The 27,011-nt window shown below is 38.1% G+C and overlaps 1 protein-coding gene across 2 annotated transcripts in view; it reads left to right on the forward strand.

The window, feature by feature from the left end:
- Window positions 1-16,193: 16,193 nt before the first annotated feature.
- The window catches only part of DNAJC24 (DnaJ heat shock protein family (Hsp40) member C24), a 58,105-nt gene continuing 47,287 nt past the window's right edge, over window positions 16,194-27,011 (forward strand). For both annotated transcript variants that reach the window (XM_065404179.1, XM_065404180.1), the window contains exons 1-2: window positions 16,194-16,265; window positions 18,760-18,902. In XM_065404179.1, the coding sequence (XP_065260251.1) occupies window positions 18,795-18,902 (108 nt within the window). In that variant the 5' untranslated portion in view covers window positions 16,194-16,265; window positions 18,760-18,794. The remainder of the gene's footprint in view (window positions 16,266-18,759; window positions 18,903-27,011) is intronic.

A 27,011-nucleotide genomic window follows, 5' to 3' on the forward strand; every position in this document is an offset into this window, starting at 1 on the left:
AATGCGGCCCTCAGGCCAATGTACTAGTCCTCATGTGGCCCTCGTGTTCATTTGAGTTTGAGACCCCTGGCATAGACCATGGAGTATTATAGAGGGGCACTTATTAAATACACATTTTTGCTCTTTCTTTTTTAACCTGGGTATAAGAGAAGTGAGACTATAAACATTAGCTTAAAACATTTAAAAATGTATAAGTAACACTAAAAATATGAATATGGTAACACCTGTTTATAAAATACATGTTAAAAACAAAAAATATGTATGGTATATTTCTTTGAAAAGCTGTTCTCTATCTCAGAGACAGCCTAAATACTATTTAATGTTGTTGCTGTGGTAACAACAGGAGCATAAAACCCAAACAATTTCCTCCCAACATGTTTCCAATTTTTTCATATACACGTTTTATATGTAATGAGCTATTCTGTCCTTTTCTCAGTTCAAATGATCCCCCTCTCCTTTTACACCATTTTGTACTTCAGTGTGTGTAAATAAGAGATGCCCAATTAGCTATGGGTAAGGGAAATCTTGCACCAGTAACCTAAAATTTTCTACCTTTAGAGTGCTTGACTTTGCAACCTTAAAGTTCTTTTAACATAGATTTTTGTAATTAATTTTCTAAGATTTTAAATAGCAAACTGAAAAAAACCAGAAATTTCATTATGTAGAACTACACTGACCCCCACGTGGGTGAGCATCAGGATTGGAACCTTTAGATCCAGTGCACAGATCTCTACTTTTTCAGCTAACATAGTAACTAGTGGCAATAGTGGGCTGTTATGCTCTATGTGGCCCAATCACTACAGATGAATAAGACATATACCGGTACTTTGCCAGTGGGTATCACAGCTATTTGCTGACAGGCAGAGGAACACTGAGACTCAGGAATCCTGGGTTCAATTCCAGATTCTGAAGAGGAACATACGGTAGTGTTTATAAACCCTTCTGCCCCTACCCCCACCCTGTTCCTATCCCCCCCCTTCCCCAGTTCTACTCCTGCCCTGCCTCATCCTCCTGTCCCTTTCCGCTCCTGTCCTCAGCCCTTGCTCCCTTATTCTTATCCCTTTCCTGTAGCTTTTGCCCATTCCCCCTGCTTGTACCCTCCAGCCCCACCTCTTTCTGCTCCTATCAACTCTCCCAGACCCAACCTTGTTCCACACTGTGCTCCTATACCCCTCCTCTCAACTCTATCTTCCTCTGCTCCTTTCCTCCCCTTCCTCAGCTCATGTCCTTGTCCTCATCTCTACTTCTATCCCCCTCTCTCCCACTGCTGCCCTTGTCCCCACTATGCTCCTATCGCTACCTCCCCAGCTGATGTTCCTTTTCCCTCTGCTCCTGTGTTATATCCCTTCTGCTCCTGCCTCTTTCCTTGTTCCCCATCTGCTTCTTAACCCTTTACATTTGAGTCAGGCTACATTTTTTATATCCTCCATGCTGCCTGGGTGCTAGCAGGAGGCATGGCGAGCACAAGAAAGACAATTTCCCTGATCTTAGCTGAGGATGCCACAGTGGCTCCTGGCAGCTGGAAGGTGCAGCCAGGGCTTTGGAGCGGAGCCCGGAGCTGGAGCGCGGAGCAGCTCCGGAGCAGTGGAGCTGCAGATTTTTGCCTGGAGCTGGAGCAGAGCCGGAGCACAGCTCCAAAGCCCGTGCAACTGAAGGGAAAGCCCTGCTCAGCCCCGTAATCATGGGATAGAAGAGCATGCTCAGGCACTCTGTTGAGATTCTTCATGCACAGTCTGTTTGCATGTAAGAGCTCTGTGGGGATGGAGCATACTCAGTGCAGATGGAGTCTACAGAGAATTTAGCTGCCAATTCTAATGAGCCTCTACTGAGTATGTGCAAACTGTGGTTTTTCAGAGGCTTATAACTTGGTAAAATTTGAGGAGATTTTCTTGGGGGCTGCTAAAGGGACATCTCTAACACTGGAGCAATACCCCCGCCAAATTTCAAGTGCTGCTCCAAAACATGGAAGTGCTAGTGCTTCTCAATGAAACTGAGAATTTTTCAGTGTTCTTAAGAATTTATATAAGAATTTTTTAACATAGACAAAGTAACATATTTTACCTAATCTCATTCTTGGAAACAGCTGAACCATTTTAGTGGAAATTTCCTCCCCCACCCTCCCCATCCCTCAAAAACCCTATAAGGTAGATAAACTACATGTAAAATTTCAGCCCCAACAGTTAAAGGGATTTTTTAATGGAAAGTGATAAGCAACCTTAACAACAGGGGTTAACTACCATCTCTTCCTATAATAATATAAATTCTTTATAAGGTGGGAAAGAATCTACTGAAGGTAAGACTACTGCACACAATCCCTACTGCCCAACACAACAATAGATTAAATTCAGTGCAGACAAGATTAAAATAATGCAAGTTCAACATAACACTTTGAATTATTCATACTAAGTGCCATTATGCAGAGTTCAAATAAAACATCTGCCTAATATATATATTAAGACTGTCAAGCGATTAAAAAAATTAATCGTAATTAATCGCACTGATAATAATAGAATACCATTTATTTAAATATTTTTGAATGTTTTCTATATTTTCAAATATATTGATTTCAATTACAACACAGAATACAAAGTGTACAGAGATCACTTTATATTTATTTTTGATTACAAGTATTTGGACTGTAAAAAAACAAAAGAAATAGTATTTTTCAATTCACCTAATACAAGTATTGTAGTGCAATCACTTTATCATGAAAGTTGAACTTACACATGTAGAATTATGTACAAAAAAACTGCCTTCAAAAATAAAACAATGTAAAATTTTAGAGCCTGCAAGTCCACTCAGTCCTACTTCTTGTTCAGCCAATCGCTAAGACAAACAAGTTTGTTTACATTTGCAGGAGATAACGCTGCCTGCTTCTTTTTTACAATGTCACCTGAAAGTGAGAACAGGCATTCGCATGGCACCGTTGTAGCCAGCGTCGTAAGATATTTATGTGACAAATGTGCTCAAGATTCATATGTCCCTTCACGCTTCAACTACCATTCCAGGGGACATGCGTCCATGCTGATGACGGGTTCTTCTCGATAACAATCCAAAGTAGTGCGGACCGACGCATGTTTATTTTCATCATCTGAGTCAGGTTCCACCAGCAGAAGGTTGATTTTCTTTTTTGGTGGTTTGGGTTCTGTAGTTTCCACATTGGAGTGTTGCTCTTTTAAGACTTCTGAAAGCATGCTCCACACCTCATCCCTCTCAGATTTTGGAAAGCACTTCAGATTCTTAAACCTTGTGTTGAGTGCTGCAGCTATCTTTAGAAATCTCACACTGGTACCTTCTTTGCGTTTTATCAAATCTGCAGTGTTCTTAAAGTGTTCTTAAAATAAACAACATGTGGTGGGTCATCATCTGAGACTGCTATAACATGAAATATATGGCAGAATGCAGGTAAAACAGAGCAGGGGACATATTCTCCCCCAAGGAGTTCAATCACAAATTTAATCAATGCAAACTTTTTTAAACGACCTCATCAGCATGGAAGCATGTACTCTGGAATGGTGGCCAAAGCATGAAGGGACATACAAATGTTTAGCATATCTGGCACATAAATACCTTGCAATGCCAGCTACAAAAGTGCCATGCAATTGCCTGTTTTCACTTTCTGGCAACATTGTAAAGAAGAAGAGGGCAGCATTATCTCATGTAAATATAAACAAACTTGTTTGTCTTAGCGATTCAAGAAGTAGGACTGAGTAGACATGTAGGCTCTGAAGTTTTACATTGTTTTGTTTTTGAGTGCAGTTTTGTAACAAAAAAAATCTACATTTGTAAGTTGCACTTTCATGACAAAGAGATTGCACTACAGTACTTGTATGAGGTGAACTGAAAAATACTATTTTTGTAATCATTTTAACAGTGCAAATATTTGTAATAAAAAATATACACTTTGATTTCAATTACAACACAGAATACAATATATATGAAAATGCAGAAAAACATCCAAAATATTTAATACATTTCAATAAGTATTCTATTGTTTAACAGTGCGATTAAAACTGCAATTAATCACAATTAATTTTTTTAATCACGATTAATTTTTTTGAATTAATCACATAAGTTAACTGCGATTAATCGACAGCCCTAATTGATGGCATTCCTTCACTGTGAATACTGCAGTCAGATTTGGTCATCCCATCTCAAAAAGGAGGTAGCAAAACAAAAAGGATCCTGACAAGGGAAATGAAAATGATAAGAGGCATGGAGACATTTCCATATAAGGAGAAATTGAAAAGATAAGAAGTATCACATTTACAGAGGAGGCAAATATAAGGTTATGTGTTAGAATTATATAAAATAATGAATACTATAGAGATCATTCTCATCATAATACAAAATCAAGGAGACATTGTTACAAGTCAAAATTAACATGTGGAGCTCATATTACTAAGACAAAAAGTTAAGCAAGATTAAAAAAATGATTAGCCATTTAAATAAACAATGAAAACCATCTACCCTCATGCTTTAAGATAGAAGTCATCCTCTAACAGCTCAGGGTTAGGAAAAAATTTCCCCAAAGACACGTTGCAAAATTATGCATCATATGTTTTTACATCTTTCTCAGAAGTATCTATCCTCAGAAGCACCTTGAATGCAGTGTAGCGTAGTGGATTGAGCACCAGAAAGGGACTCTAGATACATTGATTCTATTCCTGGCCCTGTAATTGGCCTACTAGATAACCATGGGGAACTCACTCCGCTGCCTTAGCTTCCCCATCTATAAAATGAGGATGATAATAATACTGAACTCCTTTGTAAAATGTTTTAAAATCTACTGATGAAAAGTGCTATATAAGAGCTACATACTATTACTGGGAAGTGTTAGAGCCAAGGCAGCCTAACCCTACTAAATGAACCATAGATCTGAACTAGGGTGGATATGTCAATTCTTATGTTCCTAAATTGAGCTAGATGAAGGTACAGAATAACAAATGTGCCATGACTCCAAATGTGTAATTTATATACAAAGATAAAGGATTATGGTGCTTGTACCATAGGGCAAAAAACCAAAAGTTTCTGATTCATATTTTCTGATGTGGGCTACACTGTGAGTTGGACTACATGCCAACTTAGTAACTTGGACTACATGTAGGGTGACCAGACAGCAGGTGTGAAAAATCGGGACAGGGGTGGGGGGTAATAGGAGCCTATAGAAGAAAAAGACCCCAAAATCGGGACTGTCCCTATAAAATCGGGACATCTGGTCACGCCAACTACATGCCCCTTAAGTGGAGAAAGGAGAAGTGATAACCCATCTTACACTTTGTACATTTCTGCATGAGATAACTGAGCCCTGGGAACACACATAATAGTGGACACTTAGTGCCCTATATTTCTCCCTTTCCCACAATCTGAAACAGGATGTAGAGCCAAAAGCCTACAGTAAGAGCATTACGGTTGCAAAGTCAAGCACATAAAAGTTAGGAAATGCCAGAGTTAAAGTTGCCTGTACAACCTTAATTTGGCCCCCTTGTACATATGCATTATGATACAGTCTTTAAATATATGATCACATACTACTTTTTCCAAAGGATCTCTGCCTCATTCAGTCCATGAGATGGACCTGCACTGGGGATGAATCAAGGCTGTGTAAGGGATGATGCAGGGGCTTGCAGAAAGAGAAAGCATGGTCTTGTGGTTAAAGCAAATAAATGCCCCTTGGAGAATTGGATTATATCACTGCCTGTGCCACAGACTCCCTATGTGATACAGGGCAAATCACAGAAACTGAAATTTTCACAAGTGACTATTGTGTGTTATCAATTTTCTGGGTAACCAACCTGGGACACCTGGGATTTATTTGCAGAAATGCTGAGCACTCACAACTACAACTGAGGTCAAGGGGAGCTCTGCACTGAACATATAAAATGCTAAAACACTAAGTATTTTATAAAATTAGGCCCTAGTATTCTCATATTGGGCACATAAAGTGCATGGACAATCGTAATTCTGGTATTTCCTAACTTTTGAGTGCTTGATTTTACAAATCAATGTTCTTTTAATTTTTTTTTTTGACATAATAATAGGTAACTACCGAAATGGCTCAAAATTACTTCCTATGCTCAAACATAAACTAGAGACTTCTTATGGAAAAAATGCATAGATAGTTTTTGTCTTTATCTAGCTAAACTAAGTCATGCAATTTTTCAAATGATTATATCTGACTGAATTTTCCTCTTTGCTCTTACTTCACCTGCATCACATTCGACAAGGTAATAATTTATGATAATCATATGAAAATATACAATTAATATTCATCACCTCTCATTTCTCATCACTTTAGATGATCAGTAATGCAGAGTGAAAATGCTGTCAGATTTCTAATTGCTTTGTAATGGGCCTGAAATAGGGAAATCATTAAAGACAAACAACCTGTCACTTGTCTGTTACCTTAACTATCTATCACTATAAAAGAAAACTCATTAAAGAAATTGCTAATGAGCTACAAAAGACTGTACTGAATGTGTCCCGCTGTACACTTTTCAAGAATACTGTAAATCGCTTAAATAATTCCCAAGACATTTTCAATCATTTTTGGGGAGATTTATTGGAAAACATATTTTTGGTGGATTTTTTTAAAGCTACTTGTTCTCATCATCATGACATTTATTCTATCATATAACAAATCTCTTTGGAGACAAACTTCATTTTTCTTTATGCCAGTGATAAATTTGAGCCAATTAAAGCCAATTTTTGAGGGTCTGAGCACCCACAACCTTGATTTATTATCTTCTCTTTTTTAAAAAAGCAAAACAAACAAAAAAACCCACCTTGCATTAATTCATTTAAAGTTTTGAAAATCCTACATCTTCCAAGGGTTTTCTGCAGCCTGATGAACAACCCTCACTTAATCTTGGCATACTCATTGATCTAACTTTATGCAATACTGATTAAAATTGGTTGTCTATTGTGGTAGACAAAAGAGTCATTTTCAGGAGAGGGAAATCAGGATTCAGCACTTCCAATGAATGAACTGTCTACTACAGATGTAATGGAAAAGCCAATTTGGGGGAAAATCTTGCTCCCCTTACTCAGAGAAGAACAGTCACATTGAAAGTAATAGGCCAGAAATCACAGTGGTGAGACTAATACTGAAATCCTACGAGCAGTTCTGGCATCCATATTTTAAAAAGAATGTTGAGAAATTAGAGTGAGTGCAGAAAAGAGCTACAACAGTTATTTAAGGTCTGGCAAAATGCCTTACAATTAAGTCTTACAGAGAAGTGCTCAGTCATATCGAAAAGAAGACTCAGAGGTGACTTGATTACAGAATATCACAGGGAGAAAATACCAGGTACTAAAGTGCTCATTAATCAAGTGGAGAAAGGCATAACAAGAACCAATGGCTGAAAGTTCAAGACAGACAAAGTCAAATGACTAATTATACACAAACTTTTAACAGCAAGGGTGATTAACCATTTGAACAAACTACGAAGGGAAGTGGTGGATTCTCCATCTCTTGATGTGTTCAAATCAAGATTGGATACCTTTCTTGAAGACCTGCTTTAGTCAAACACAAGTTATTAGGTTCAATATGGGGCAACAGGGAGAAATTTAATGACGTGTGATATACAGGAGGTCAGATTAGGACTTAAACTCCATGAATCTATTAATCCTGCTCATTCTGAAGTCAATGGGACTGCCTGGATGAGTGGAGAGCAGGATATGGATTTACATCAGTAAATAATAATTGAAATAAATATGAAAAGATTTTGGCTTATAGGTCAGGAATCAGGAAAGCAACCCTATTAAGGACTGTACTAAATCACATGCATAAAGTTAAGCACATGCTCGCTTGAACAGGGATGGACACACTTAAGTGCTTTCCGTAATTTGGGCCACAGGAATGAAATACACTTTTTAGCTCTTCAGCTATAAAAATTTATTTTCTATCAAATTTCTAATTCCTCAAAGCATACATATTTTATTTCCTCCTTGTCTCGAGAGCCTTTTTGTACAGGGTCGTAAATGATCCAGTCTCTATATTTCAGAAAGATCTGTCTTTCCATATTTCGTACAACCTATGCTGTTCCTTTACATGTATTTATCTGTATTCTTGCTATTCCTTTTTATGCACATGTACAACAAATATAAAACCAACACAAACAAAATTACAAAAACAAAAATAATCTAATAACCCTAAATGGCAGCTTGGAAAACGCAGGCTATTTACCAAAGATACAAATGTAGGGATACTTGGAATATTTTAGAAGTCTCATCAGGTTGTGAAGAATGTAAATGAAAAGGGAAAAGTACATCGTTTATACATATCTTTTATTGGTCCAATAAAACACAAACTTTGAATTCAATTAATTTCCACATCTTGAGTAAATTGCAAACCCCTAACCTTCAAAGATATTCTCCTACTCTTCTGTCACAATGCAGCATGATAAAAAGTCACAATCTTCAAAAAAATCTCTATTAAAAATATTAATTGTTTTAACCAAAAAATATTCATACAATTTCAGCATGGATCTGGATTATTCTATATTAACTCAAACTAAGTATCCTTACCAGATAGCAATTTCTAACAATACCTCAGTCTATAATGGTATGTCATTTAACAAAACAATTGTTTAATTTTCTCCCATATCATGCTCTTTTACAATAACTAACGCTAACCATTGAAAAAGAATCTACAATATATTCTTAATAAAATATATATTACTTTCTATGGCCCAGATCATGCTGTCCTGTCCACACCTACAGAATGGGGTTCCCATAGAGGAAGTCTCCATAAGGTTCCCTTCACAGAGATCATTAGAGGCCCAGGCCCTGTGCTTTGCCAGTGTTGCCAATTTGTGCAATTTTATTAGGAGTCTCATGATATTCAAAGCCCCAGCTCCTGGAGAAAAGTGATTACATGAGAATTTCTGCTTTTATGTTTTAAAAAAGTAAATTTCTAGCCCTCATGATTGAGAAGTAAAACTAGAAAATATGACCCAAGTTCAACCTTCAGGCTCAAAAAAAAAAAAAAAAAAAAAAAAAAAAAACTGGATGGCAAATAAATAGAACCCAATTTCTTTAACATCTCATGATTTTTAAGCCAATTTCATACTGTTGGGGGGCCTGATTCATCATTTTTGAATGTTTGTGGTGGCAATACTGCTTTGTACCACTGCTAGCAAACCTCTGGTTGTGAATGACATAGGCTAGGAGAATTCCAGACAAACAATTCCGCTTGTTTTATCTTTTCTGACTAATTTCCATGATGTGCATTCCCCCCAACCCTGTCCACTTCTCCTTGGCCCTCCCACAGTGCAGACCCTGAATGGTCCAGAAGGAAGGATGGTGCTGTGGAGGAAGTTCCTCCTTGTTTCCATGCTTTTATAAGAGAGTCAAGGGCCCAGATCCTCAGAGAATCCCAATTCCCATTGAAATCAGTGGGAGTTAGGTGCCTAAATACCTTCGAGTATCTGGTCCATGGTTCTTCCTTAGAAAATCTAGATGCTTGTTTCTAGGTGGTTTAACAGGGAGGAGGGTCCAGTCAACGATGTTTTTATTAGGAGGTCACTGTTTTAGAAGAAGAAAAGGTAGGCATGCTCAGCAGCCATTCAAAATCCAGCTGGTGGTACTACTCAGTTTATGCTTTTTAATCCAGTGGTTTGCACACTCACCTGGGATGTGGGAAACCCAGGTTCAAGTCCCCACTCTGCCTGGTAGGAAGAAGATATTCTGATGTGGGGCTCCCTGAATATCTCCTGTTGAACCTTGGATAAATACTTTAAAGAGTCACTGGGTCACAGAGCATAAGAATGAGAATGGCTCTGTAGCCTGATGGTTAGGGCACCCAGCTGGAAGGTAGAATACCCAGAGTCCAGTTCCAATGACTCATTATTATTTATATACAGTGGAACAGCTTCAACACCAGAGATTTAGGGAGCCCTACATTAGAATATCCCACAGCTCAGTGATCAGAGACTGCTCCTAAGAGGTGAGAGACCCCTGTTCAAATCCTTTCTTCCCCATCAGGCAGAAAGGGGAACTGACCCCAGGTCTCCCACATCCCAGATGAGCATGCTAACCACTGGACTAAAAGTTATAAGGTGGGCACTAGCACTACCAGCACTTCTTCCTGTAGCTGTTTTATGTGGAGTGAGGCCAGTTTCTAACTCATTCTCACAAGGAATAGTCTTGTGATGCCTAAGATGCCTGACGCTAGAAGAGGGGTTCCAGATTGTGGATTGCTAGCAATGACAGGTGCCTCCCTGCAACCGAGACTTAGGTGCCTAACTGTGTAAGAGGGGCAAGGCTTAGCACAAACCCCTCTCATCAGCATCTCACATAGGATAACTTAGGTGGCACCCTGCCTAGCGTGATGATTTTTGTGGATCACATTCTTAGGCAACTATCTCTCACCATTCATTGTAAAAGGTGCCTAACTCAGGCATTGTGCATCACATTGTTATACTAATGATTTTCTGGGCTCCAAAAAATTAAAAATCTAAATTCCATAGACTGTCAATGGGATTTTTAGCTCCTAATTGCCTAAATACCTTTTGAAAATGAAATTTAGGCTCCTAGCTCAGTTAGGCATTGAAACACAGAGCACACCAACATCTACATACCTTTAAAAAGCTGGGACTAAGTCCCTTTTTGGATCAGAGCCTTTGATCTTACACACAGATCATGTGGATGGATGCTTATGTTTGTGTAGAGCGCTACTGACTTGAATGTGCAGATCCAATTTAAGGGTTAGGGTCTATCACAGCAATTAAATGAGCTGAATAATAGATTTGAATGTGTAAAAAAAGACATAAGAAAGAATCCCAAAAGAGATGGTGAGATCAATATGCATATTGAAAGGTCCAGAGCTGAGAAAACTTTAGTGTGCCCCCCTTTACATAGTTTTTATAATTTGTAGTTGTTACAAAGATTGTTACAGAATCAAATAACCTATTTTTGTTTCAATTATTTGACAGGCAGTTGAATGTGCAGGGGAGTGAGAGTAAGGCCCCTATCCTACAACTTGTTCTATCCATTCAAAACCTCATTGACTTCAGAGTTCAATAGATATGTTGTTATGCTTATAATGCATTTACTCCCTCTCATTCTGAATAAAGTGCACAAGGGTTAACAGAATTGTATAGCAGATTGTAAAGTTGCATTTTTTAAAAAATTTAAATTTTAGGCCTCATAGCTGGGAGGAAAACCCTCCAAAGGTACGCTAAATGCAAAGTGATGTAATGGTGTCTTCTTAAGTCTGCAAACACACAGACTGTAACACAGGCTCTACTTGCACAATCCTACAACCTGTTTAGTGCCCTCCACTTCCATTGTAGCAAATGTAGTTTGAGATTGCTCAGAATTTCAGAATCAGCTATATGATAGTGTACAGCTCTTTTCAATTGGGTGTTATCTCTGAAATCTAAATCTAAATGATGATAATTTAATTATTTCATTGTTGATTATTTTCTCAGAAACACCAAGCAAATGTGATTATATTACAATAGTTGTTGGATACAATGGTGGATATTGGGATGTGAGCAGTGAGGAATATTGTTCAAATTCCCCAACAATCTGTTCAAGCCCCCCAAAATTTTCAGAAAATTTCCAACTCTTCCTTCAAGGAACAGAGGAAAAGAAGAGATTAATTTCCCATTGTCAAAAACCTCAACTGCCTTCTGTGTGTCAAAAACTTAAATCACCTCCTGAACCCACATGGGTGCTAAAAGCTCAAACTGTTCCCTACCCAACAGTCAAAATCCAATGCTTCCTAACAACAGCTTCTATAATGCAATTATGAACTGTCAATAAAAAAACTAACATAATTCAAAAATGTGGGAGCAACATGAAATACACTGAATTTAATGTTATATTAAATAACAACAGAGTGGATTGCACTGTTTATTTTCATGCTTAATTCAATTAAAAAGCCAAATACCCTATTTTTAATTTGGAAATCAGCATGGAAATCAACAATGGAGTGTCCTTGAAACTAGGGACCTTGCAGCAAACTGTAAACCTATTTTGCCTCAGAGTCTGCATGTCCTCTTCTGTAATCCCTGAAATAATATTATTTTAAAAATCTACAAAAATACTGACTTGGTTTTTACTAAATGTAAAAGTACCACATTTCTTCCTGAATTAATACATAATGAAAGGCATCTGTTTTACACTTTATTTTCTGTAATAATATATTAAATAAAATATGATGAGTAAACCTATTCTTTGGACAGCAAGCCCTCATAATTTCTGTCTAAAGTCTCTGAGATTATGCTCATCTAGGTTTGAACTATATTTAGGCTCCAATTCTGCAGTGAATTCCATATGGGCAAACCCTATGTGAAACAGCTTGCAGGATTGGGGCCTGAAGGCTAGATCCTGCAATTGATCTATACACCTGAATGGATTGAATTTAACTGATCTTTGTGCAGGGACAGCAATGTACCACAGGAGACCACATTTGCAGGATCTAGCCTTAAGAGAGAAATACCTTGTCTGGAATGTATACGCTATACAGAAATTTTAACAACTATATTTACAGTATAATTCTTCTCTGAAAAGTGACTGTAAATTAGCTCACGCTTAATAAAAGATACAGAGACTTAGTGAAAAAATAATGTTTACTTTTTTTACTCCTGTTAGCTCTGCAGAAACCAACACTGCTCTGAGAGAGGGATCTGGATTCTCTTGTGGCTCTTGCCTCATCAAAAGAATTGTTTCCTAAATTGCATTTGCAGGGCATTTCTGCCTTGTGTTACACCGGCTCGTGTACTGCATTTCAAGTTTTTATTACAGGGCCAGTTTTACTCTTTATTACACAGGTATAGAAAAGGACAGAATTTTACCACACAGAAGTCTTTTTATACTACCTAAGACAGAAGGAACTCACCTTGATTCTTAATTCTGGAATGAACTTGTAGGTCAGATGATAAGTATTTCCCCCATGTAACCGTAAAGCCACTTGCATCTATCTGTCTGCATTACATTATGTGACTATTGCAAGACGGCACTGTCTTCAGTGTGCTGACAATCTAACACACACCCTATTAATGGTCACAGGACAACCCCAATGGCCATATTGCCAGGTCTTCATAATATCTCTCCTTTGCACAATGGCAGCACAGCCTGGGCTTAGAATAATAGAAATGTAGAACGGGAAGGGAGCTCAAGAGGTCATCTAGTACATCCCCTGTGCTGAGGCAGGATGAAGTACACCTAAACCACCCCTGACAGGTGTCTGTCCAACCTGTTCTTGAAAACCTCCAGTGATGGGGATTCCACAACCTCCCAAGGTAAGCTGTTCCAGTGCTTAACTGGCCTTATAATTACTTTCCCCCCTAATATTTAAGTAAATCTCCCATGCTGCAAACTAAACTGACCAATTCTGGTCCTACCCTCGGAGGTCATTTAACAATCTTTTACATATTTGAAGACTGTTATCACATCCTGCCTTAACCTTCTTTTTTTCCGACTAAACATGCCTAGTTTTTTCAACTTTTTCTCATAGGCCACGCTTTCTAAACATCTTATCATTTTTTATTTTTTTGCTCTCCTCTGGACTCTCTCCAATTTGTTCAAATCTTTCCCCAAAATTGGCAACAGTACGGGGGTTAACCTATGAACACGTTGTTGAAAGAATGATAAAAAAAAAGAAAGCTGAATGCAAACTCAAATAAACTGTGTGAACTGTATTTGTTTGGACTAATATGAGGAAAAGTCTATGAATGATCAAAAACTTGTGTTGATTTTCAAATTTACTTTAAATGAGGATGCCATCTCCTTTTGGATATTTACTTTCTAAGGAATACTTGCTACCTTGCTCAGCTGAGAGAATGGCAGTAAGCTCTGAGTTTGGTCAGGAGACTGGAGCATCATCACCATCACAGCTGCCACCACAACCTGGGGCTCAGGGATTTACCACCGAGGCACATGCATCTTTTTCCTGATACTAAAAGATGTTCCTATCAGCACAGATAGGAAGAGGGAACCAGAAGACATCACTGTTCTCATGGCCATATGGTGAGCAATTCATAAGATGTGACTCTAAGGATCCTGCTCCCTCAATCCCAATCCTCTGTCTTCACTCCATCCCTACTTTATTCCTCCTACCTCTCTTTTTGCCTTTGTCTAATAAGAATCTGGCTGAGCCAGCAGGACCCAACCTTCTAATCTAAAATCTAATCTTGCAGCACTTTACTATGGTGGCTTGGCTGAGAGAACAGGCACCTCAGGCTTGGTAAAAAGATCTACCAACCAGAGGGAACTGGGACAGGGCAGTATTTAAAGTATATGGGGGGAAGGGTCATGAGGGGTTGCACACCTAGCAAAAATCAAAATTTTAAATTGAGTTGGGTTGCTGAGGGGTGAATTTTAAGCACGTTTTTTATGACAGCGGCTACTTCCAGATGATAGAATAATAGAACTGTAGGACTGGAAGGTACCTCAAGAGATCATCTGGTTCAGTGGCTCTCAACATTTCCAGACTACTGTACTACTGTACCCCTTTCAGGAGCCTGATTTGTCTTACATAGCCCTAAGTTAACCCTCACTTAAAAACTACTTGCTTACAAAATCAGATATAAAAATACAAAAGTGTCACAGCACACTATTACTGAAAAATTTCTTATTTTCTGATTTTATCATATAATTATTAAATAAATCAATAGGAATATAAATATTCTACTTACATTTCAGTGTATAGTATATAGAGTAGGATAAAAAAGTCATTGTCTCTATGAAATTTTAGTTTGCACTGACTGCACTAGTGCTTTTTATGTAGCCTGTTGTAAAACTAGGCAAATATCTAGACAAGTTGATGTACCCCCGGAAGACCTCTGCGTACCCTGAGGGGTACATGGACCCCTGGTTGAGGATCACTGATCTAGTCCAGCACCCTTGCATTGAGGCAGGACCAAGTAAACCTAGACCTTCCCTTTCAGTTGTTTGTTCAACCTGTTCTTAAAAACTTCAATAAAGGGGATTCCACAATCTCCCTTGGAAGCCTATTCCAGAGCCTAACTACCCTTATAGTTAGAAAGTGTATCCTAATAGCTAACCAAAATCTCCCATGCTGCTCCCATTACTACTTGTCCTACCTTGAGGACTGATCACCGTTCTCTTTATAACAGCCCATAACATAGTTGAAGACTGTTATCAGTCTTCTTTTATCAAGACTAAACGTGCCCAGTTTTTTTAAATCACATAGGTCAAGGTTTTCTACCTTCTTATCATTTTTGTTACTGTCTTTCAGACGCTCTCCAATTTGTCCACATCTCAAAGTGTGGGTCCCAGACTTGGACACAGTACTCCAGCTGGTGCCTCACCACTGCAATAGAGCAGGACAATTACCTCCTGTGTCTTACATATGACACTCTTGTTAATACACTCTAGAATGATATTAGCCTTTTTCTCCACTGCATCACACTGTTGACTCCTATTCAATTTGAGATCCATTATAACACGCAGATTGCCTACGCAATTATTCCCCATTGTGTAGTTGTGCAATTGATTTTTCCTTCCTAAATGAAGTACTTTGCACTTATCTTTGTTGAATTTCACCTCGGCAGACCTGTCAATATGATAATCCCCCCCCCCCCTTTCCCCTTTCCCCTTTCCCGAACACTTTAAGCAGAGGGATGTGGGGGATGAGTTGATCTCTAGGGACTGGCTGGGGTAGGCTGGCCGGGAAGTGGGGGAGGGGGGAGCTCTGGCCAGAGGTAACTTTCTGGGGAAGCGAGAGGCTTTTAGGTCAGGTGCCCCTGGGTGTGGGACCCACAGGACGCTGCGTCCGCCCTGAGCTGGGGCGGTGGAGGGTGTTGAGCCGCGGGGTTCCGGCTCTGGCCGCACCTGAGGACCGGTGTCCATGGGCGTAGCCAGACAGTTGGACAGGAGAGTTGTGGCCACCCCAGATTTCGGCGGCCAAAGGAGTGTTGGGGGGTCTCCGGCCGCCCCGCTGTGGACGGGGGTCCCAGTTACTTACTGGGCGTTGCAGCCGCTCTGGCGGATCTGAAGCTCCCTCTGTCGCCATGGAGACAGCGTCAGCCCAGGCAGGGCTCCACTTCCGGTTGGTGCTTCGCCACTAGTGCCCGGTCGGAAACAGCCCCTCGACGGCGCTGGGGTTCTAACACCGCCCTCCCACCCGTCGCGCGCTGCCTGGGGTGCCGGGGTCTCTTTCCGGCCCGACTGAGAGCAGCGTGTTTCTTTCGGAGGCTATTGCTGGGGCACCAGGCTGCCCCGTGTGGAAGCTGCCGCCGCCTGAAGTCGCGCTTCTTGCGGCTTCTGGCCGGGCCGGCGCCGCGGCAGAGGTAAGGCTGGGCTCCGCCGGGGGGTGACTGCGCCTCACCCTGTCTGACGCCCCCCCCCCCCTTCCCCGGGGCAGCGGCGCTGGGCTCAGACCCGCCCCACAAGGGTCTAGGGAACTGCGTGTTTGAAACCCCGGGGCTCGGCCCGGGACTCCCTGGTGCTCACCCGCGTTACAGCTAGTGCGGAGCAGGCAGCTGCACTTTTAACCTGGGTTACCTTGAAACCTGCAACGGCCTTGTCTGCGCGGGGGTGAAGGTGGGGGGTATTCAGCGGTAACTACTGCGCTGTACGTGCAGACAAGGCCTAGGGTTGTACCGGGGTGTATTAAACACAGGATAAAGTGCACACACTTCTTCCCTAGTGAAGACAAAGGGCGTGACTTATTCTGGAATAACTTTGTGTGCATGCTTTTATTGTGCTTTTTGAGTGCCTTGTTCCCTTTTGGTTTATGTATTTTAGTTGGCTCCTGAATAGCTAGGGTTGCCAGTTTTTTGGTTGGGAGTATTCCTGGAGGTTTACATGACATCATTGTTAATTAAAGAGTAATCTTTTATTCCTGGAGGCCCCAGGACAATCCTGGAGGGTTGGCAACCCTATGAATAGCACTAGCCGTAGATCAGTGTTTCTCACACTGTGGGTTGGAACCCCAAAGTGGGTCGTCAGGGCTGGCTTAGACTTGCTGAGGCCCAGGTCTTCAGCCCTGGGTTACAGGACTCAGGTTATAGGCCCCCTTCCTGGGGCTGAAGCCCTTGGCTTCAGCTTTGGCTCTCCGCCTGGAGTGTTGGGGCTCATGCTTTGGTCCCCTCACCTGGGGTAAGGGGCTTGGGTGGGCTCAGACTTCTGTCCCCCCTCCTGGGGTTGTGTAGTAATTTTTGTTGTCAGAAGGGGGTCACAGTGCAATGAAGTTTGAGAACTTCTGCTACCTACACATTTTATTTCTTGTCTGCGTTCGACTTTGCAATACGTGCCAAAGCACGATTTGTTATTTCAAGTGTAGCTGCACCCTTAGCCCAGGGCAAAGACATTCTCACTATAACTTTTGTATGCATTATCATTAAAATTAAGTTTTAATATTTGATGTTTCCTTTAAGGGCATCAACCTGAAATTTGAGCCAGTTTAAAAAACTAGTTAAATGTACTTTCAGGAACCATACTTGCTCCAGAGTCCCATTGCTATTTTTTCTCATTTTACAAGCACATTTTTCTATATTTTAAAATAAATATTTAACAGTTGTTCTGTGAAAATGCCACACAACCAGAAAGGGTCATTATGATCCTGGCCCTGCAGTGTGATGCGCATGGGCTGACTTGTCATCATGGATCTCATTGCTGGATTGAGGTTTAATTTCCTACATGTGCAATACTATGCACAAAATAAACTGAAAATTTGTTGTTCTCTAATCTTTTAAGTATGGCCTTACTATAGCATAGCAAGTATAAGTTACTTGTAAAAATTGTAGGTTAAAAATAATTCAGACAGAAGTAAATTCAGGCCCTTTAAATTTTGCAAAATAATCCTTAGGCATTAATCTAAGTGAATTACTAATAGCAATTGGAAATGGCATTGGTTGGGCGAGGAACAACCTTTGTAATTGTAGAATTATGAAAATGACTGTATTTTTGTGTGTTAGCTCAAAGGAGAAATGTTTGAATTAAATTCTCACATATTGAATGGGAGGCTGCTTCATGATTTTAAAAAAAGCAAAAGTGAAATGTAAACCTATTGATTTAAAAGGAAAATGTTTGTATAACTTAAATGGCAATGATGCTACCAAAAACAGCGAAAGGATTTAAAAAAAAAAAAGACTTTTGTAATGTTCTTGTCACAGAACTAAATGTGCTTTTGACTTGAGTAGTTGAACAATTTGAAAGGGTATATTGTGTTTTCCAGTCAGTTTCCCTATATTCTACCTAGAAATGGAGTTAAAACAGCATAAACAAGTTAAATCAATCCAAATTTCAGAAATATATATCGAATCTGTTAGTTGTTTAAATTGTTGAGATGGTAATGTGAGATTCTATGCTCCTCTGTGCAGCAGAGGGGAACAAAACAGCAGAAATAATACTGGGGAAAGGCAGAAGACATATTGGCCATGTGATGTGTTGCACATTTAATTCTTACACCAGACTGCTTAGACTTTTTTCTCCCCCTGCATTTCTATAGCGAAAAGGTCAGTATGACGAAGGAAAAAATGGTGGAACAACAGAAAGGGAATGTACAAGGCATGATGCCCTTAGAAACAGAATAAATCGATCAGCCACAGGCAAATCTGCCTCTTTGATTTTAAGTAATAAATCTTATTTGGCTGCATATGTTAAACAGTTGTCTGCATTGTGGCATGTGACCTCTTGCTGCCATTGTTAGGATGGGATTGAGAGGTGGAGTTACATTCTCCCATGGTCCCATATTTTGTCATGTTTCAAGTTGCTCACACGTAATTCTTTTAAATGCACTCTAAATTATCATTATACTATTTTATTTATTTTGTTAAGCAGATCTCGAAAGAAGCCACTTCCTAGCTAGTCACATAATGGCCTTTGAACACATACCACGAAAAGACTGGTATAGAATTCTGGGTGCAGAACCATCAGAGAACCTGACTGAACTGAAACAGAAATATCAGAAGCTGGTATTATTAGTAAGTATATTTTACCTTATTTAAATAATGCAAAAATAAACTAACTACTGTTTTCAATTTATAAATTCTGTATAAATAGAACCAAGTGTAATGAGTGTTATAATTTTGTCTATGAGTGTAGATAGTTCTTTAAACTATCAAGTGAAGCTCCAGAGCATGTGATTTTCTTATGATCCCAGAAAATGGGGTTGCTTTCTCCCCCCCACCCACCATGACCAAAAGAACACTATCTCTTCCCCACCCCACCCATCCCATCCCTGCAGGCAGTCTGGAAATACACCACTATTTGGTTGGATTTGGTTCATCATGTGGATAAAAATAAAATTATCTTCAAACTTACAAATAAATCTTTTTTTCCTTTTCCTTTTATAATACTACCCTTCCTGTGTGATTTACTTTATTCTGTCACACTTCAGTCAGTGTTTGGCACATTACTGTTTGCTACCAGGAAAGCCATTATAAAGTCACAAACACTGGACTGTAGCATCACTGACTAAATCAAGCATGAAGAGCAGGTTTATTGGAAAAAAAGGAAGACTCTTCTTTATGTATAAATATCTTGCTAATCTTTAGTATTGGGATAGAAAGAGAGAAGTATGTGAACATTAATATGGATTTTGGTGTAAAACAATTGGCCCAATTCTGGCAGGGTTTCCCTCAGAACTACTGAAATATGAGTTTCTGAAGAACTGGAACCTGTATTTTTAGTTTGTGATAATATGACAGTTGCCATTTATTTATGGATTGCTTTCTGAATTACCACAAGTCTGTTGACTTTAAAGTTGTATTCTCAATGCCATAAATGATAAAGGTGAGGACATTCAGCCATAACTGTCTATAAAAGTGTGTGTGCAAAATATGGAAACTTCTTGTTTTCAAAGGGAAAATTAAAGATGAATTACACTTCCATCAAATAATCTGTTTGAAATGGACCCTTCAAGAGATGACTGCTGTCTTCCTGATCCTTCTGTGTTGCTAAAAATATACACTTAAACCAAAACAACCAATACCCTTTATTTTGGTGCATTCTGAAAGTAAATCTGAAGTTGATCAATATTTGATACCTCTATTTGTCAGTTGCCTTTCAAGATTACAAAGAGGCTCCTATGATTGGCATCAACTCTTTATCTTAGCATTTATAACATAACATATTCACTGATTTCAATGATACTCTGATTATCTATATAAAAGGACCATGATACACAATCCTTATTATTCTTATTATAGAAAACCATGGTATCTCTGAATGAGCTCAGCTGATACATTTTTGATATGCTGGTTTTCTTCTGTGCATTCTACTATTTTTTTGTGTGTGACCGTCATAGTATTTTGGTACTAAGATTAGCGTACATTTAAAACTAAATATAACGTGTTTTGATAAGAAAAAACAGGAAATGTAATAAAAAAGCCCTTTCTGTTTGGTTATTTAAGTTTCTAATTTAAACTGAATAAACTAATGGAACTAAAATGGAATTTATTTTCTCCTTAATTCATTCATTGTACCTAGGTATAATGACAGCATGCAAATTTTATATAAAATGCTTATTATACCTAGGTACAATAAAATAAGTTTTGTTAGAATAGTAACTTTGACTTCAGATTTCCTTATTTTTCTGCACCTTTTGAAGCCTTGCCTTTAACATCACGGAGTGTGTTTATTTAGAGAAATAGGTGAAAATTTATGCAATTATAACTGCACAGAAGTTATGGTAGTTAAGTCTGTTCCATAACCTCTTAATATCAGAATGGCTCAAACACTAACTTTATTTAAATTAAAATTATCTGTATATTTCCATTATAGTTTTTCTAACGTGTATAAGCAAATTGCTAAAATGTTTATATTTTAAAAAGTCAATTTAACTGAGGAAAACTATGGAGGATGTGGAAGGGGCCTAATGTTGAACAAACAATATTTTTGAAAACTGAAATGTTTGCTTTCCCCATTTCAGTGATGGATGAATAAGAGGTATTCTTATTTAATACTTAATAATTCTGGCAAGTTTCATTTTTTTTTTAAAGTACTTCTAGTTACTTTATTCTCTGAGGCAAATTTCATTTGCTACTGCTATTGTCTCATTGTTTCCTTGAACTCCTTTGTCTGTATCCATCTATTGTCTCTTGTCTTATACTTGGATAGTAAGCTCTTTACAGCAGGGACCATCTTTTTGTTCTGTGTTTGTACAGAGCCTAGCACGATGGGGTATTACTATGTTAATACAAATAATTAATTTGCACCCCTTCCAAATCACTTTCACTGGATGTGGAAGTGTACTGGAAATGATGTGGTTCCACTACTTATTGAGTGAATACACAAGTTCAGAAACCTATATACCTGTTGTTCATTACAGAGCCCAGTTATGGTTTTCCAAACCTTCCAATGGCAAGATTGATTTGGGTAGGGGACAGAGCCACACACAGACACCCTAGCCATTTCTGTCCACAAAGAGGTGGTAGGAGTATAGTAGAGTAGCAGAGCCAACTCCCACTCAGAAGCTACAGTGGTAGGTGAAGAGCAATTCCTCCTTCTGCCTACACTGAAATTTCTTGCCAAGTTATGGGGATAGGGCAAAGTTTTGTTATCTGTATAAAAATACAACATTTAACCTCATGTTATTTTAAGAATTGTTGAATATTATATATATTGTTCTGAAATCCAGGAGTTTATAAGGCAGCCAGTGTTTGATACCAGTTGCAGTTATTACCAACATTCTGTAATTGTAATAGCTCTAATGGCACATGGTCACTAGCATGAAGAATTATAGAGGATGCAATTGTTATTTTGTAAATAATCTTGCTGTGAAAATTTTCTGGAAAGTGGCAGTCCATGCTTTCTTTTTGTCATCTTCAAATAATCCCTGCTGCTTCATGTTTAATATTTGCTTTTTTGCCATATATTATTTCCCTTATAATTGCACATATGTAACGTTAGCATTCTGAATGATCAGACAGATGTAAACTTTGTAGGTTATTGAAAGTTGAAGGTCATGCCATATGTCATTGGAATGGTGATTTTTCTCTACATTTGCAGTATGTGCTATGTAAGGTCAGGTCTGACCTTAATTTCAAAGTAATAGAAAGGCGAGCAAACATGGCTATATGGTAGATTTGCTACAATTGACTCACAAGGGTAAACTCACTTAAAAGAACTGATTAATTTCTAAAATGTAACTTTGCCCCCCAACTATAACTTAATTCAAGAAACAGAATTATTTCATAACTAGACAATGAAATTGTACTTAGATACCCATGTTGCAGTCAGTATTTTTGAGTGACTAAAATGATTTATTATAATTTTGATTATTTTTCCTTTATTAATTTTTATTTTTGCAGTTTTAGCCTATGAATATGTGTTTAACTGAAACATGTCATTACACAATTTCTGGATAATAAAACATACGGTATTACAGTCTCCAGATATTCAAAAATCAGTGAGATTGGCTTAAAAATCATGAATTCTTTTAAAATAATAAATGTTTTGTTTGCCGTCTGGATTTTGAATGTTGTGGGTTCAGATTTTCAAGCTTTCCCCTGCAACCATGAAGACTAGAAACTTACTTAAAAAAATTAAAATGCTGAGATTCACATGACTTCAGGAGCTGGGGCTTTAAGAAAAAACATCAAACGTGAGAATTTGAAACCTGATATAACTTGTACTGTTCTGGCTGCTGGTTTACAAAAGGCTCTTATCTGTACTTTTATGAACTTCAGATGCAAATCCTTGTTTTTGGTCTTGTAGAATAAAGTCTAGGTGTTTGTGACAGAGAGAGGGATCCAGAAAAGCTGCAAAAAAGTGTTAATATGAGCATATGTTCTCTCTCTGTCACAGTTCCACGTTGTGCCTCCTTGGAAGACATTTAATTCAAGTCCACTCTAAAACATCCTCTCTGCGTAGAAGACTTGCAGAGAGTAAACTCTGCAAGTATGGTGAGAGCAGGGTTCAGAAACTGCTCTGTTAGCTAGCTATGTGGAAAAGGCAGCCTGAATTTGGTCTGTAGTCTGCTGATATTCAGGACATGTTTAGTTTTGAAATATGGTGATAATTACAACCATTTTTTCATACTGGTGCATTTTAGTTTGAATAATATAAAATCATAAATGCATTCGGAGGGTTTGGGTTGTACTGCTGTTTATCAGGTAATCCACTCAGTTTTTTCACTCTGTGGAAAGGCACTGCTCATTATATATTGGTTATGACTATGTGATAGATTAAAAGTAGGAAGATAAAACTAGAATAACAGAAATAAGTTCCGTGAGTGAAATTTTACACCTTTTTTTTCCTATTACTATAATTTTCAATTCCTTTTTGGTCTAGTATTTTAGGGTCAAAAATGAGTTGCCAGGTTGTTTTCAAATTTGCTTGCAGCTATTCTGTATGTGAAAATTGCTGTTTACAGAGAATAAACCCAGCAAATGTATAAGCTTTGTCTAGCTGAAAATCAGGTTTCTCTTCCTGTTGATGCTGATCCTGATGATATTATAGGATACCTTTCTGTTGGAAGGGAATTATTGTTCAGGAAAATTATATGCTGCTGTTACAATGTGTGCCCTAATCTTAAAGAAAATCCATGTAATTTGAGCAAGGAGTGTGCAGGAAGCTCTTCTTCTTAATGTGGAAAGGGTACAAAATGTGTCACTAAACACTCATGTGGGCACTGAGATTCTCTTTGGATCATAAGTAGTTATATATAGATTAGTGTTAAGATAGTTATATAATACATTCAGAAAGTATAGAAGAAGGGACTACAGAGGGGCATCATACATGGGAATGAAGAAAATTACCATATTGGCAACAATGGAAGAGGGCAGTAGTAGATCTTGTACAATTCTTTAGTTAAATTATTAAGTACAATCATCTTCATTTCAATAAGAAATATCAATTAAAGATAGCTTTGTAAGGGAAAAACAGTTATAATTGATCTAGAATCCAGAAAAGTCTTTTATGGCTGTATATGTTAGTAATATGGTACTGTAGGAATATGTTTGTATTTGGGGCATTCTTTTCATGTGATGTTCAATGTGCCTGTCAATGTGCCTCCCCTTTTTGGAACTTATGTGGTGCTCCTGTCTCATACAGAGTTTAAAGAAAACTATACTGGGGGAGGGTGGTTGAAAAGGACCCAATACCGTGAAGTACTTAGAAAACAATTTATTTGTTTTTCTAACTAGTTTTTGAAGTGATCATCAAATTGTGGGTTTTTTTTCTTTCAGAAGTAAAAAGTTAATCAAAATAGGAGATATGTGCCTTTTGTCTACATGGGCTCCAGTCCCTGAGTTATGCATGTGTCTAACAGTGCACATGTGAGCAATTCCATTGAGGTCAATGGGGCTATTCACATGTGTAAAGTTGTGTGTATGTATTTTTACTGCTCTCAGATTGTAAGATTGGTGTCTCAACTTTTGTTTAATAGTTACAAATTAATTTCAAAGCCTGTGTATATCTGCTATAAAAGCCTTTGTTGATGTCGAGTTAAGGTTGAGAATTTGCACCCTAAGGTTTAGAAAATTCTCAGCTCCTAAGCATACAAAATCCATTAAGAAAAGCATCACATGTATAACCTTTGAATGCATTACGTAAATAATCATCTAAATCTGCTTCTATTGTATGTATAAAAAAAAAAAAAAAAAAAACGAACAAAACTTTGGGTATCCTTCCTTCCATTGTGGGGCCTCATATATGTTGGAGAATTTTGGTATTCAAAAGATGAATCATGCTGCTCTGACAGCAGAGAATGTATTTTGTAACTTGATTAAAATAATGAAATAATTTCATCCTTGTGTATTGATTTCTGTCAAGATGCACCAGTTACAGCAGAGAAGTTTGAACTGTTTAACACAAAGAAATATCTTCTTAAGTATGTGGATATTTTTACTTTGATATGTCTTTGCATGTGATTTCTCTGCAATTTATATGGTCCTAATAAAGTGGAATTTTAATACTGTTCAAATCATGTCATGTCTAGTACCATTAGTAGTAGTAGTTTAATATACAGATTGACACCCGAGACAAACCATTTTATGATTCTATTGCGTTATGTGCTGTACAATGACCTAGAATGCCAAGTCTGCGCAAAAGCTCTGCCTTGCTCTGCAGGAATTGTGAATGAAGTTTAACAGTCATATCTCAGTATCAATCTGCCTATGGAAGTCCCTTGTTTAAATGAGTTGTTAGGTAGGTATCTATTAAAGGAAGGGGCACTATGGACCCCCCTCCCCAGAGCATTTGGCAATTATGCTACATCTCAGTACTTATTACATTTGTGACAATGTGTCACCTTTTTGTTTCAACAATGAATACTAAAAATACTGAAAAAAGCGAATAACACAAACAAGTGGAGAAGAGGAAACTCCATCCAACTCTTATACAATCCACATATTAGAAAGATGAAGTCCATCATAAAGGCAAAGTAAGCAAGCAAGGAAACTAATTTACTGAATTTCATACAAATTGCTTACGATTACTGGTATTTATTTTTGTTTGCAGTTTACTTTTTATGGTCATCAGTGTCTAATACTTTCATTATTGTTCTATACCTCTAAAGTTCAGGTTTAAGAACAGGGTGGGAGATGGGCAGCTGAAATCTGAGATGCAGCTAATGCACAATCTGCCCTCCTCACTCACCATTGTCTGCTAACATGGGGTCTAGAGATGTCTCTTCTGAACTTTCTGTAGACCTGTTATATAAGCCAGTAATAGTAACAAAGAAAATGTTTTTTAAAATAGAATCTCTTGTGAAGTTCTGAAAGACGTACTAGAGGATTGAAAAGTTTAGCTTTATGGAAGAGGTTTCATACTTATAAATATGTTCACTGTTTCTTGATAAAATATAAAAATAAAAAAGATTCCTTCGTTTTCTAGTTCCTAAATGATAAATCCCTGTTATGTGAAATATTAGGTCATTTGTTCAAATGCAGCCAAGTGTAGTAGTGAATTTAGTTATAACCTTGCAGGAAAAAGATCTGAATATCAGCATATACAGATCAATTAAGACATCTTGGTGTACAACAGTGGTTAAAAATGCTGGTAGGGTGCTGGGAAGCATTAAAGAAGGAAATATAGAATAATGTGGTTGCATAGTTGTACTTTGAATTGTATGCTTTACCTCATTGCAAAAAGGAGATGGCTGAAATAGAGAAGGGGTAGAGCAGGGCATGATGAGGGGCAAAGCGAAGGAGACTAAAAAGACTGAGGCCAAAATTTTCAAATTAAGTAAGTGGCCTGATTATTCAGAGGTTCTGACAACCCATAGCCTATAGGAGCTCTGGCTTCTCAGCACTGCTGAAAATTAGGGTAACTATTTTAGTGCCTAACTTTGACATTTTAAGCCTTGGATTATTTACTTAGACAGTAGTAGCTCTGACTGTAGAACATAAGCTATTCAGATCAACAATAAAGTACATAAGAGAATCCACCTGACAATGAGTTATTTTTAGAAAGCACTGAATTTGCAAACTTCTCTTACTATAGTTATACTGTGAACCTGGCCTTACTTGCATTGAATCTGTAATAATAAATATTTTAAACATGGTGCATCCTTTGATGGGTCTAGTTTAATTGATCACTATGGACAGGGATCCTTTGTTCTGTAATGACGCTGTTAGCTATGCGCTAAATAATTTTTTAAAAGTACAAATAAACTCTGCTATTTATTAATGTCCTTGCTAGCCAAGAAAACTAGTAAAATCTTTAGCATGATGCACTAGCATATTTGTAAGTGTAGCATGGAGAGGATTTGTTTGTTTATTTGAATTTAAATGAAGAAATACCTAGGCACCCCTGTCCTCTATTTAAAACAAGTCATAAAATAACTGAAATCAAATAGCAGCATATTTCCCCCTCCCTTCTTCAATACACTGATCACCAATCAGAAAAAAATCTTACAAATCTAATCCAAATCTCCCCACTCTGTACATATTCTCTTCTCCTATCCCCAACTAACCCCAAAAGTTTCTCACTTTTCAGTGTACCCAGAAGGTCAACAAACGAGCTAATTTGGACTCGTTTGATGGGGAATTTAATTCTGTAGTTGACAGTCCTTCTTGTAGAACGCTCCATCAGCAGCTCCTGCCATTATGGCCAGAAAGTCCATCTTGAGTATCTCTGCTGATCTT

Source organism: Emys orbicularis, chromosome 4 (assembly GCF_028017835.1).
Source record: "Emys orbicularis isolate rEmyOrb1 chromosome 4, rEmyOrb1.hap1, whole genome shotgun sequence".
NCBI lineage: Eukaryota > Metazoa > Chordata > Testudines > Emydidae > Emys > Emys orbicularis.